Raw genomic sequence first — 13251 nt, forward strand, 5'->3', positions numbered from 1 at the left:
CTCGAAGATAACCTCGAGGGACTTGATCCAGCCCTCGGCAATCATGGGGTCCGTCGTCCCTGAAAACTCCTTAGGACGCATCTTCATGAATCTCTCATAGAAAGCCTCGGGCCCTGTCGGCCTGATCGCCACAGCATGGTTCCCCGCAAACTGTGCGAAGAACTGAGTCATCCCAGCTAGCATCTGGGCATTCATGTCAGGAGGAGGGGGTGGTGGAGGTGGTAAGTCTCTCTCCTGCCTCTGCTCCTCCCTGTCCACTTGGCGAAGCTCCTCATTTCTATTGCGCTCGAGAATGCGTCTAGGGGGCATACTGTTCCATACATAACCCATACGTAACCAACATGCATAATTCCATAATTTATTTAAATTTAAATACTGACAATAAAATAAATCTGGACGTAAAATAATTCATGAAAACATTCTGTCAAATAATTCATGCTTTAAATAAAATGCGTAAATGTAAAACTTACAGAACGAAGACGTGACTTCGTGAGCTTCTCGTGGTAAGTAGCAGTACAACCCTTTACAGAACCTTTGCTCTGATACCCGCTATAATGGCCCGAAAATTCATGTTTGAAAATTTGCGGAAAAATTAAAATTTTCTTTTTAAAATAATCAAAATTGCCTCATTCACAAAATCAACTGATAAATCAAGTTTAGATGTTCAAAATAGCTGCGGAAGAAATTATTACTCGCCAAAATAACAAGTTAAAGTACCCAACAACTGATAAAATGTTTGAGCATAAAAAAATGGCAAGTGCTGTAAATGGGGTCCTCGGGTTCCACTACTGCCGACCCCAAGCTGGCTCACTAGTCCCCGCCCTCGGTCCCGACCTCATCAGTACCTACAACAATCAAGTCTAGTGAGCCTAAAGACTCAGCATGCATATATCGTAAATAACGAGTAAATAATATAGTAAAGTTGCATGGGAGTAAAAATATCATGTCATGAGGCATAATGTGAAAATAACTTGTCATGAGCAATTATAATACGTGCATAACTGAACTGAAAATCACAGTGAAAATGTTTGTTCCTTGGAGCCCTAAATAAAATAGCATGTCATAAATTTTCTGTTGAGATTATGGTCTACGCAAGTGGCCCCTGCACTGAACTGAACTGAACTGACCGGTAACTAGCGACCGGACCGGTAACTAGCGACCGGGGGAAGTAATGAACGTCTGATCAGACTAATGCCACAGTATACTGGGTGGTACATAACTGAACTGACCGGTAACTGGCGACCAAATAATATAATGCTCCCATGATAGTGAAATGTCCACAAGCAATATCGCATAAATATCAAAAATAAATATTTTATATTTTTATTCACGTAATATAATTAAATGGCATAATGAAATATCTTGTATTATTTTACCACATGGATTGGATTGTTCCCAGGCTCACTATGACCTAAATTTATCATGAAAAATATGCAAATGGTTTTCTTGACCAAACTTTGTAATTGAATCCAAAAACGAGACAATTACGCCCAACGACTTCGTATTTACCCATGACTCCGAGCCAACCCGAACCAACACCGAACCATCATTTAGTCATGATTAAAATACACTTAAAATGATGAAATAATGCTCCTAAAATGACAAGGGCCGAAATTTTGGTGAATGGAGGCCAAAACATGAAACGCTCTTTCGAGAGTCAATTTGGCACATCGCACCGTAATTTCTCGTACGACCTCAAAAATAATCCGAATCATAACCGGTCAAAAACATGACCTTCCTAACTCGATGAGGCACTGTCCAGTCCAAGGCCATAGGCTAAAAGCCAACCAAGAACTCGAACGAGCCACTGAACCGAAGCAGAAAGTTGCTGTCCACCAAAATACAGCAGCTGTGCTTTGGTTTCCTTGCGTCGTTTGCAAGGCTAATGGCCATTGGGGCTTGAACCACCAACCAGAACCTCTTACCAACATACTAAGGAATGATTTGAACCATGGCTAAGGGCCCTAGGCTAGCCACAATTCGCATCACACCAGAAACCAACCGAAAGTCCCACCCGAGAGCACCCTTGCATGCGTGGGGTGTTGTGCTTTGTTTGCTGTCTCGTGTCATTCCAGTGGCCATTTGATTGACCATGGCACAATCTAGACATCCAGAGGTATGGTATGAACCGTGGCTATGATCCATAGGCCAACCCAGATCCACACCATTCCACAAAACCGAATGTGACACTTGCTGTAAAATGAGAAGGCCGAAAGGGGGGTAGGGGCTGTTCTTGTGTTTTGATTTAAAAACTGATGCAACCATGGACCAAGCCTCAAAAGGGCGACTTGGTCACGTCTTAGACATGCTAGGGAAGTGTTCTAACCATGGCTATAGGCCCCTAGGGCAGCCATGATAAAAAACTTCCTCTATGGACAGCAACTCAAAAAAAATCGAGCACACAATGACACTTAATGGGGTGTTGCTGTCATCTCTTGATTTCGGCTAGCATGGGACTCGAACCAATGGACAAATGTGTTCCTAACATGTCCTAGTACATGCCTAGGAGCAGCCTTGGGAGCGTGGAATCAAACCAATACCTGAAACCATCAAAACAATGCAACCCGTGAAGCACAAGAGGAACCGAAAAATTCTGCATCTTTTATTTTCAAAATGTTCTTGATATATTTCGGTTTTGGCTATCAAACCATGATCATGTAATGTTTAAAAATCATAATACGACTTGATTGAAGAGCAAAGAAGAACATATGCATGCCTGGTTTCGTTTTGAAAAGAAAACGAACGAAACGCAACGACGCGGCGCGGAGGAGATGGAGCGCTTTGCTACCTTGTTTTCTTTCTCGGTTTTCTCTCCTAATTCTTGCTATGATGCTCACGTTTTTTTTTCACTCTGAAATGCTCTCAATTTCGGTCATGGGGGGAGGGAAATTGATGGTTAGGAGAGTGAGGGGGATCCAATAATAAAGGGATACAAATCGTATGACCAAGTCTCCCTCTTTTTGAATTTTGAATTATCTTGATATCAAATGATTTGTTGGAGGGATCAATGACCTATTTTTACATGCCATAACAAGGCTAGGATAAGGTTGATTATTAATTAAATGGTGATAAAAAAAATGAAGGGATTTCCTGCAAATAAATAACAAGGAAAGGGTCAAAGGTGAGTTGGCAAAGAAATGTTGATCAACTAGGGGTGGCCGAAATTTAGCTTATAAATGGAGGGGAAATATTTTTTAGCTAGTAAATTTTTAAACCTTAAGAGCCTTACCTATCCTTTAATTAATTTAGTGAATTAACACCTCAATTAAGGAATCTAAATGAACTTATTTCCTACTCACCTCAAGTTACTAAAATAATTTCTTAAACCTCCTTTTAACTTAAATCAACTTATTAGCTAGTTAAAATAAACTCTGAGAATGATTCCTTAATCTTAAATTCTATCTCAAAACTCCAACTCCAGTCCGGCCTCACTGAATTAACTGAAAAGATAAAAATTAAACTACTGCATAAAATAATTAACTTTAAAGAAAAGCATTTAAATACTAATGCAATAAAATCATTTTAATTTGAAATACTAGAATTATGCATGGCTTATACGTAGTCTAATTTACGGGTTCAACAACTCTCCAGCCCTCCTAGGCCCCTGGACAGAGCCCTAGCCCCAACCGACGCATGAGCCGCTCCCATCAAGGAAACCAAACCCAAGCCCTAGTTCCATAAAACCCAAAAGAACGTGCAGCCCCTTCCCTTGTTCCAGCCCTGAACAGTGCCTCGTATGACCCTTAAACCTACTATAAACTGACCATCTAACATCCCTATCCTGGCAGCCCCATTATCCTTTAACAATAACCATCACAACATGCAAGAAAATTAATGATTTTCCATGTTTATGGCATAAAAATGAAATAATTAAGATGATGCCATATTTTTCATGCAAACATGTATATTCACGCATAATATGCTATGAAAGATGAGAAAGGAAATATTAAGACATGCCTTTACATGATTCACGCACGAAAATTAATTCCAGACTCGAAGAACTTCGGTGGAGAGAGAGGGGAGCCTTGCTGATTTTTAAATTCTCAAAATCCACGTCAATTGAGCCCTAAACATTGTGTGTGTGTGTGTGTGCTACTGCTGATGGAAAGAAAAACACTAGGATTCTAGATGTTTGAGCGTGTGTTTGTGTAGGTTTTGGACTTGTTAATTTCATGGTTTTAATATGAATAATTGGGTAGGAAATTAGGCCCAAAAACCCTAGTATAACAGGTCCATTAGACCCAATAGAATGTAGGAAAATTATTTCGTTTAAGAAAGTTTTTGAAAATAAGAATCTAGCCTACGAAAAGTTCTTGTTTTCTTCCAAAATCGATTGCCGGTTTAAAATACGACTCGGCGTGTACAAACACCTCAAAATCACCATTTTTTAAAATTACTTATTAAATATGCCATATATTAAATAATTAATAATAATAATTTAATTAAAATATTTTCCCTTTACAGCCTCGGTCTTCGTTCCTCGGTCTCGTCTCGAATCACCTTGAAAACACAGTTTTATACATTCTAATAGAAAACCATATTTTAAACATGTAAACATGTCTACTACATTTAATTAATGCAATTAAAATTATTTAATTAAGCATTTTCCATTTTTCATAAATGTGCATGTAGTTGGATTACGTTATCGCATTTTGGACCTTACAATTCTTCCCTCGCTTAAATGAAATTTTTTACTCGAAATTAAGACTCGTCAAATAATTCCGGGTAGTGACTTCTCATGTAGGTCTCAGTTTCCAAGTAGCTTCCTCCTCCAAATGATTTAGCCACATAACTTTGATCATATGAATGACCTTATTCTGAAGCTTTCTTTCTTGCCGATCCAGAATCTGCATAGGTCTTCCCTCGTATGACATATTTAAAATCAACTGCAGAGGTTCATAATTCAGCGCATGTGAAGGATTCGACATGTACTTCTGCAACATCGAGATATGTAATACATTATGCACTCCAGCCATCATTGGTGACAACGTCACTCTATAAGCTAATGTTCCAAACCTCTCTAAAATCTCTAAAGGTTCTATGAACTTCGGACTGAGTTTGCCCTTCTTGCCAAATCTCATAACACCGATCATAGGTGCGACCTTCACGAATACGTTTCCACCCACTACAAACTCAATCTCCTTTCGTCGCGTATCAGCGTAGCTTTTCTGGCGACTTTGAGCAGCCTTCATCCTATCTCGGATTTTGACTACTAGCTCTACTGTCTGCATGATCAAGTCCGGAACAAATTCTCTTCTTTCATTAACCTCATCCCAATGTATCGGTGATCTACACATCCTCCAAAAAAGTGCCTCATAAGGAGCCATCTTATAGCTGACTGGTAGTTATTGTTGCAGATGAACTCCACTAGAGGTAACTTCGACTCCCAATTTCCTTCGAAATCGATCACGCAAGCTCGGAGTAGATCCTCCAAAATTTGAATCAACATTCGCACTGACCATCAGTCTGAGGACAAAACGTTGTACTAAACAACAGCTTCGTCCCCATAGCTGAATGCAGACTCTTCTAGAAGGACGATGTGAACCTCGGATCTCTGTCCGAAATAATAGATACTGAAATTCCGTGCAGTCGGACTATCTCTCGGATGTACGGCTCTACATACTGAGTCATGGTGAATGTCATCTTAATATGTACAAAGTGCACCAATTTCATAATACGATCAACTATCACCCAAATGTCATTGAATCTCCTGATAGTCCTTGGCAATCCCACAACAAAATCCACAGTAATATTTTCCCATTTCCACTCGGGAATAGGAAGTGGCTTAAACTTCCCTACTGGCCTTTGATGCTCAGACTTAACTTGCTGGCATGTTAAATACACGGACACAAAACGCATGATGTCTCTCTTCATGCCCGGCCACCAATACAATGACTGCAAATCCTTATACATCTTCGTACTTCTAGGATGAATGAAGTACAAAGTATTATGAGCTTCCTTCATAACGACTTCTCTTTGTGAACCGCAACTAGGAACCCAAAGTTGATCTCGATATCGAACTATTCCATTATCCTCGGAATACAGTTTTCGGCCTTTAGATTCATATCTCAGTCTCCATTTTTGTAACTGCTCATCAGAAGACTCACCTTCACGGATTCTATCCCTCAGAGTGAACTAAACTGTCATAGTAGAAAGATTAGGGGCATCGCCCCTGACATACACTGCAAGCTCTAATTGCTGAATCTCTGCTTGCAATGGTCTCTGAACTGAAAATTGAGTAATAACTATTGTCTTTCTACTCAAAGCATATGTGACTACATATCCTTTCCTGGGTGGTAGCTAATATCATAGTCGTAATCCTTCACCAAGTCCAACCATCTTCATTGCCTCATATTCAATTCTTTTTGGGTGAAGAAGTACTTAAACCTTTTATGATCAGTTAAAATCTTGCACTTCTCCCCATATAAGTAATGTATCAAAATCTTCAATGTAAATACTACTGCTGCAAGCTCGAGGTCATGAGTCAGGTAGTTCTTCTAATAAACCTTCAATTGTCTAGACGGATTTGCTATCATTTGGTCATTCTGCATCTGGTCTACACCTAAACCAAGCTTCAAAGCATTTTTATAGATAACATACTCTCCTTGCCTTGATGGAATCGATAGAACTGGCGCTGAAGTCAAAGCTTGCTTCAGCTTCTCAAAACTCTCTTGGCAGTTTAATCCCCAAATAAACTTTTCATTTTTCTTCGTCAAGGCGGTCAAGGGCACTGCAATAGAGGAGAAACGTTGAATGAACTTCCACTAGTAGCCAGCTAGATCCAAGAAACTGTGGATCTCAGTCGCACTCTTAGTTACTGGCCACTCTCTAACTACGTCGACCTTGCTGAGATTGTGCAAGGTCCAAAATGCGATAACGTAATCCAACTGCTTAAAAATCAAGGAAAAATAGAAAATACTTAATTAAATCGCTTTAATTGCATTGATTAATGGTGTTAGGCATGGTCATATGTTAAAAATATGACTTGATATTGTAATGCATAAAACTGTGTTTTTAAGGTCTATTCGAGACGCGGTCGAAAACGGAGACCGGGGACCGTAAAAAAAAATATTTTTATTAAATGATTATTTTAATTTAGTTAATATATGGTATATTTTATATGTTATTTTCGAAAATTGTGCTTCTTGAGATGTTTTTACGTTGCGAGTCATATTTTAAACCAGTAATCGATTTTTGACAAAAATAAGGACTTTTTGGAGTTTCGGCTATTATTTTCAAAAATTTTATAACAAAATATTTTACTTACATTATAATGGGCCTATTACACCTATGTTATTAAGCCTAAAATTTTACCAAATATTTTATATTTAAACAAGGAGTTCCTAAGTCCTAAAACACTTAAACCTTACGTCTAAAGCACTTAGAATCCTAGGGTTTTGCTCTCCATCATCACACGCACACACACTAATTTTCAAGGGCATTCACGTGAGTTTGAAGGGCAAAACAAATTGAGCAAGTTCCCGTCTCTCTCCACCAACGTTCCTCGCATCTAAAATTTTTTTCGTGCAGGAAATACGCAAAGACATGACTTAATCTTCCTTCACTCATCGTCCATATCATGTTATGTGTATTTAACATGATTGCATGAAAAACATGATCTTCTCTTACATTTTTTTCGTTTTTATGGCTTGTACATGATAAAACTTGAGTTTTCCTGCCTTTAAATTCATGTCTTTGATGCACAAAGGGGCTACCATTGTAGGATTACTAAAAGGGAGGTTTTCAAATATGTTTAAGGGTTGATTGAGGCATGGCTAAGGGCTGGAAAAGCAAGGAAATAAGCTGAACAAAAATTGGGTTTTAACAAGCTAGGGTTTTGGTTTTGAGGGCTAGGGAGGAGCAGGCCACGTGCTGCTATTGGGTCATGTACAGGGGTCCTAAAGGGGTGTAGTCATGGTCCTAGATGGCTTGAGGGAATCCGGGTGCAAGGAGGAAGGCCAAAGGTTAAAGCTTGGGTCGCGCGGGTCTTGTGGAGTTACCGGTTTAGGGCTGTGCAAGATAGGTTCATTATTTCTTGCCCAGTAGCTTGTCAAGGGCTCGATTATGGTCTAGGATGCTTGCATAGGGTCTGGACATGGTTGTTAGGGTCTAGGCTTGAAGGAACTCATGGTTGTTCAAGTTAGGGTTTTTGAAACTAGGGTAGAAAAATTCAGTAGCCTTCTAGGCTCGTTCAAAGGTTTTAAATGACTTTATTTGGGTTGCTTAGGGTATGGTTAGGTGTTAATAAGCTATTGTTCATGTTTGGTAAAGTTTTGTTAAGTTTCGAGTTGATTCGTGTTAAAACCGAGACGTATGTTCTAGTTTTAAAAAAATTGAGAAATTAGTCGAAGAGCTTAAGCTTACGTCAAAGAAATTTTTATGGATGTATTTTAAGCTATTATGTTAACTTCGGATGGATTCGGGTCGTCGTTAGACGTGTTGCATGCTTGGTTTTAAGGAAAAGTTATATATGCATGGATTTTTATAAGTGATGAATATATTGAAAGGTTGAAGGAGGTGACTTGATTGTGACTAATACGAAAGCATATGATGATATGTAATGCCAATGCTCAGTTGACGGATGAGAGTGTAGCTGATATCCCCGTCGCTTTGTACCATGGTTACAAGTTGATGGATCCATCGACCTATAGCTGAAATGAAAATGACGATTAAGGATCTAAATTCAATAAAAGGGAAATGTATATGTATATGATGAAAGGAAAAAAATATATTATGAAAGGAAAAATATTTAAAATTTATTGAAGTTTATGAAAAGCAATTTTATTAAAAGTATTTTCGCTCTTACATGTGAATGTACATTTATTACTTGCTATCATGGTTAAGGTTTGATGAGTAATTAGATTCATTAGGTGTGATCGATGCAGGTGAGCATGATTTTGATGATGTTGGAGGACTTGATGGTTGAACTAGCTGGACTGATGGTGCACATAACCCGAGGACTCTTGCTAGTTTTTCCGCTTTAGTAAGATTTTAAAGATTTTATGGCGTTTACCACTTTTATGTTTTCGAGTGTTTTTGAGGGGATTTAAGATATTTATGCTACTTTTGAAAATCTTTAGGTTTGGTTTGACTATTTTATGTTTTGCACTGCGTTCTTTTGGATTTTCAAATAATAGGTTGGTTGGTTTATTTTAATGACAAAATTATATATATGTATGTATATTTTCGCCGAATGTTAAAAGTTTAAAAAAATTTCTAGTATATTTTAAAGTAAAACGAGTAGTAGAGGTTTGAGTTGGTATTAGAACAATATTCTTGTGAAGGGTTGTGCCACCGCCAGTTCCGGAAAGCTCAGTCGTCAAACCTCAAATCTGTAAGTTTAAATGTTTTAAAAGATTTTTATGATGGTACTTCCATATTTACATGGTTTATATGCTTAAGTTACATGTTTAAAAGATTTTTTAAGTTAATTGATATTTTTTCTTAAAGTTGCTCAATAAAGGATTTATATATGTTGTATGATTAGAAACTTAGATTTAAATGCAAGTTGGTTACGTTTAGAATTTGGAAAACGTTAAGATATAATGCATCCTATACGCGCACCTAGTACGGATAGGCAAGCTGATACTCACGAGGATCGTCAAGAGAATGCACCCCCACCTCCTAAGAGGGATGCTGCTACTCATGTTCTAGAGTACATGGCATGTTTTGTGCAGTAGGCTCCGAGGCCACATCACGACATGTATGATCAGTTCTGGATGTTGGGTTTGAAGGAGTTTTCTGGCACCACCGACCCATTTCTTGCTAAGGGTTAGATTAAAATCTCTCGAGGTGAACTTCCGTTATCTGAATATGGGGGATGCTGATCGAGTGAGGTATGCTACTTATTTGCTTCGAGATTATGCAGCTCCTTGGTGGGAACATCTTCTACAAGAAGTATATTACTGCTGATGTCCAAGGACGCTTGAAGAGGGAGTTTATGACTATCCATCAAGGGGACATGATTGTGGTTGAGTTCGTTAGGAAGTTTTGTAGGAGTTGTCACTTTGTGCCCCCTCATTGCTAGAGATTCTGCTGAGAAATTGAGGCACTTCTTGGATGGTCTTCGACTTACCATACGTCGTGATATGATGTTGATGAGACCGGTGGATTATGCAGCTGTCACTGCTTGTGATTTCCAAGTTTAACAAGCCTTGAAAGATATTGACTTTGAGATGCAGCGTAAAATATAGCACCAGCAGCAGAACTCTAAGCCAGTCAAGAGGAAATTTACGGGACCTCACAAAGCTTAAGGGCAGCAAAAGCCCCAATGATAGTGGAAGAAGCCGGGGCAACAGAAGCCATCATAGTTTGGAGCACCAAAACATGAAAAGAATCCATTGTGCAAAGAATGCAATCGCCCACACTTTGGCAAGTGCATGTGGGGAACATTCAATAAGCAAGGTGGAAGGACATAAAGCCATGGACTGTCCAAAGAAGAAAGGACCAATTGTTGGCAGAACTTATGTTATGCATGCTGAGGAGGATGAGGAAGAGCCAGACACGACTTTGATCACTAGTAACCTAGTTTTTTAACATTTTTATTTATTGCATGAAATGTTAACTTGGTTATATAAGTTGATTGGGATAACAAAGAACTTAGAGGAAAATAGGTTGCGTGCTCTACCATATTTGGATTTAAGGGATGACTTGGAGAAGTATAGAAATTGGGCATAAAATATAAGTCTTAATCATAAAAGGAATGAATTAAACCAAAATAAGAATTTTAGGGCTTCAAATTGAAGGAACCGAATTGATAGGGCATATTTGGCTTAATTCGAAAATGTTAGGGGCCAAAATGCAAAAAATCAAAAGTTTAAGGGCTTAGTTTCACTTGGCCGAGATTTCAAGGGATATTCCATAATTTATAAGTAGTCCAGGAATGAATTTGAGATAAACGAAAGTTCTAAGGATAAATCTAGAATTTTCAAAAATTTAGGGACTAAATTACAAAGTTTCGAAAGTTCAGTGGCTGTTGTTCGAATTCTAGTAAAACAGGGGCTGTCTTCTGGTTTTTTGGTATTCAGGGGTCAAGACAGTTAATTTCTAAAGTTTAGGGATGAAATTGATGGAACTTAGAATTTATTTTGGCTAGAATGAAATTTTCGAAATTTTTTATGGCTAAAATTAAGAATTTCAAAATTTTAAGGGTTTGAAATGCAATTTTCAAAACTTATTTGGGTAAAATTGTGTATTTTTTGAGAATTGTTAGGGTCAAAAGTGATAATTTTGGAGAAGTTTAAGGTAATTAATGATAGAAATTATTTGAAGTTTCAACACGATTGGATTTGATGGTATATTTTTCGCGGGAAGGATATTCATTTTGGATCTGAAGGTATATTTGTCGCGGTAAGGATATTCATTTTGGATGTAGGTATGCATTGCTCGATTTAGAAGCTACACACTCATCATATTCGAGACCTTCGTCAAGAGATTAAAAATTATACCCGAGGATTTGGAATTGGGCTTTAGAGTTTCAATTACTTCTGATGATCAAATTGTTACATCAAGCATTGTGAAGAATTTGGAGCTTCATTTACAAAAGAATGTGGTTCGGGCAGATCTCATCGTACTCTCGATGCCTGAATTCGACTTTATTCTTGGCATGGATTGACTATCTTTGAATTGAGCTTCGATAGATTTCCCGCAGAGATCAGTATCTATTAGACCACCCAGCGGGAAATCTTTTAGTCTTTGAGGCAGCAAGAAACAAGCAAATGATACACATTATCTCCTACATATGTGTGAGGAAACTTATGAAACGAGGCTGCCAAGCTTTTGTAGTATGTATTATGTCAGCGCATGTTCCTGTCAGTCAGAAGCAAGAAGATGTTGATGTTGTCAGAGACTTCCCTATTGTCTTTCCTGAGGACGTTTCTAGCATTCCATTGGACCGGGAGGTGAAATTTTCTATTGAGCTGATTTTGGGCACAACGCCAATTTCTAAGGCACCCTATCGTCTAACAACCGTGGAAATGAAAGAGGTGAAGGAGCAAATTCAAGAGTTGCTGGGCAAGGGTTTTATTTGACCGAGTTGTTCTACATGGGGCGCACCGATATTATTTGTGAAGAAGAAGAATAATAGTATGTGACTCTGTATTGACTATAGAGAGCTGAACAGAGTTTCCATCAAGAATAAATATCCCTTGCTTAGAATTGAGTACTTATTTGATCAATTGCAAGGAGCATTTATTTTGTCAAGCTTTTACCAACTGATGGTACGTTTGATCAACTGAAATCGGGATACCATTAGCTGAAGCTGAGGGAGTCCGATGTTTATAAGACTGCTTTCAGAACTCGATATGGGCACCACGAGTTTATGGTGATGTCATTCGGGTTGACCAATGCGCCAACGATCTTCATGAATCTCATTGTTAGATAAAAGATTCGAAGGATTTATGTTAATGAATTTAATATAGATTTTTATGCTTTAGGTTGATGATAATTGATCTTTTTAAAGGTCGACGTAGAATTTTTGATTAATTGACGATTTAGGGATTTTTATGTACTTGAGATTTCAAATGTTAAATTATTATGATATGTGGAAATTTTAAGTTATTTTAATTAGTAAAATTCGAGTTTATGATTTAAAAAAAATGTAGAGGACGTTGCACATGCATTAGGGTTTTTAAGTTGTATTTCGCGCTCGAACGTGGAACGGAGACCGGGAATTATCAGGAAAATGTTTTTTAAATAATTATTTTTTATTATTTAATTATGGTGTAATTAAGTATAAATTTTTAAAATGGGCCTTGGTTGGGTATTTTTACTCGTCGGGTCAAATTTTTAACTAGTACGCAAATTTTAACGATTCAAAGGGATTTTTGAGGGTGCGGCCTATAGTTTCAAAAAAATACCTAAAAGAAATATTTATCGGGAGTGTTTTTGGGCTTGACGGGTTTATCTTATAACTTAATGGGCCTAAAATAATTTATTTAACTCCTTTAATTATTATAAAGGGCCCATTAGTGTATCACATTTTGACTTAAAACAAAAAATCAAACCCTAACCCTACGCTCCTCACACTCGACCGCCACTTCCCCCTTGCTGCAGTAGCCATTTCGAATGATTTCTTCAGCAGCATTCAGGTTCTTTCCCCATCCCTCCGGTGCTCGTCCTACGCGAAGATATCAAAGTTTCATGCGTTTAAACGCAAAGGCACGCCCAAAAGCATTTTTTTTTCTCATCATTCATGCTAGTTTATGCTGATGTGTGTGTGTTTGTATGAAGATTACATAGATATATTATGTG

At 38.0% G+C, this 13251-nt stretch overlaps 1 protein-coding gene across 1 annotated transcript; it reads right to left on the reverse strand.

The window, feature by feature from the left end:
• Nucleotides 1–4736: 4736 nt before the first annotated feature.
• LOC142538717 (uncharacterized) lies at nucleotides 4737–5327 on the reverse strand. The gene has a single exon (XM_075644015.1). The coding sequence runs from the start codon at nucleotides 5325–5327 to the stop codon at nucleotides 4737–4739; it is 591 nt and encodes a 196-aa protein (XP_075500130.1).
• Between the last annotated feature and the right edge of the window lie 7924 nt (nucleotides 5328–13251).

This window comes from Primulina tabacum, chromosome 3, assembly GCF_025594145.1.
Source record: "Primulina tabacum isolate GXHZ01 chromosome 3, ASM2559414v2, whole genome shotgun sequence".
In the NCBI taxonomy this organism is placed as follows: domain Eukaryota; kingdom Viridiplantae; phylum Streptophyta; class Magnoliopsida; order Lamiales; family Gesneriaceae; genus Primulina; species Primulina tabacum.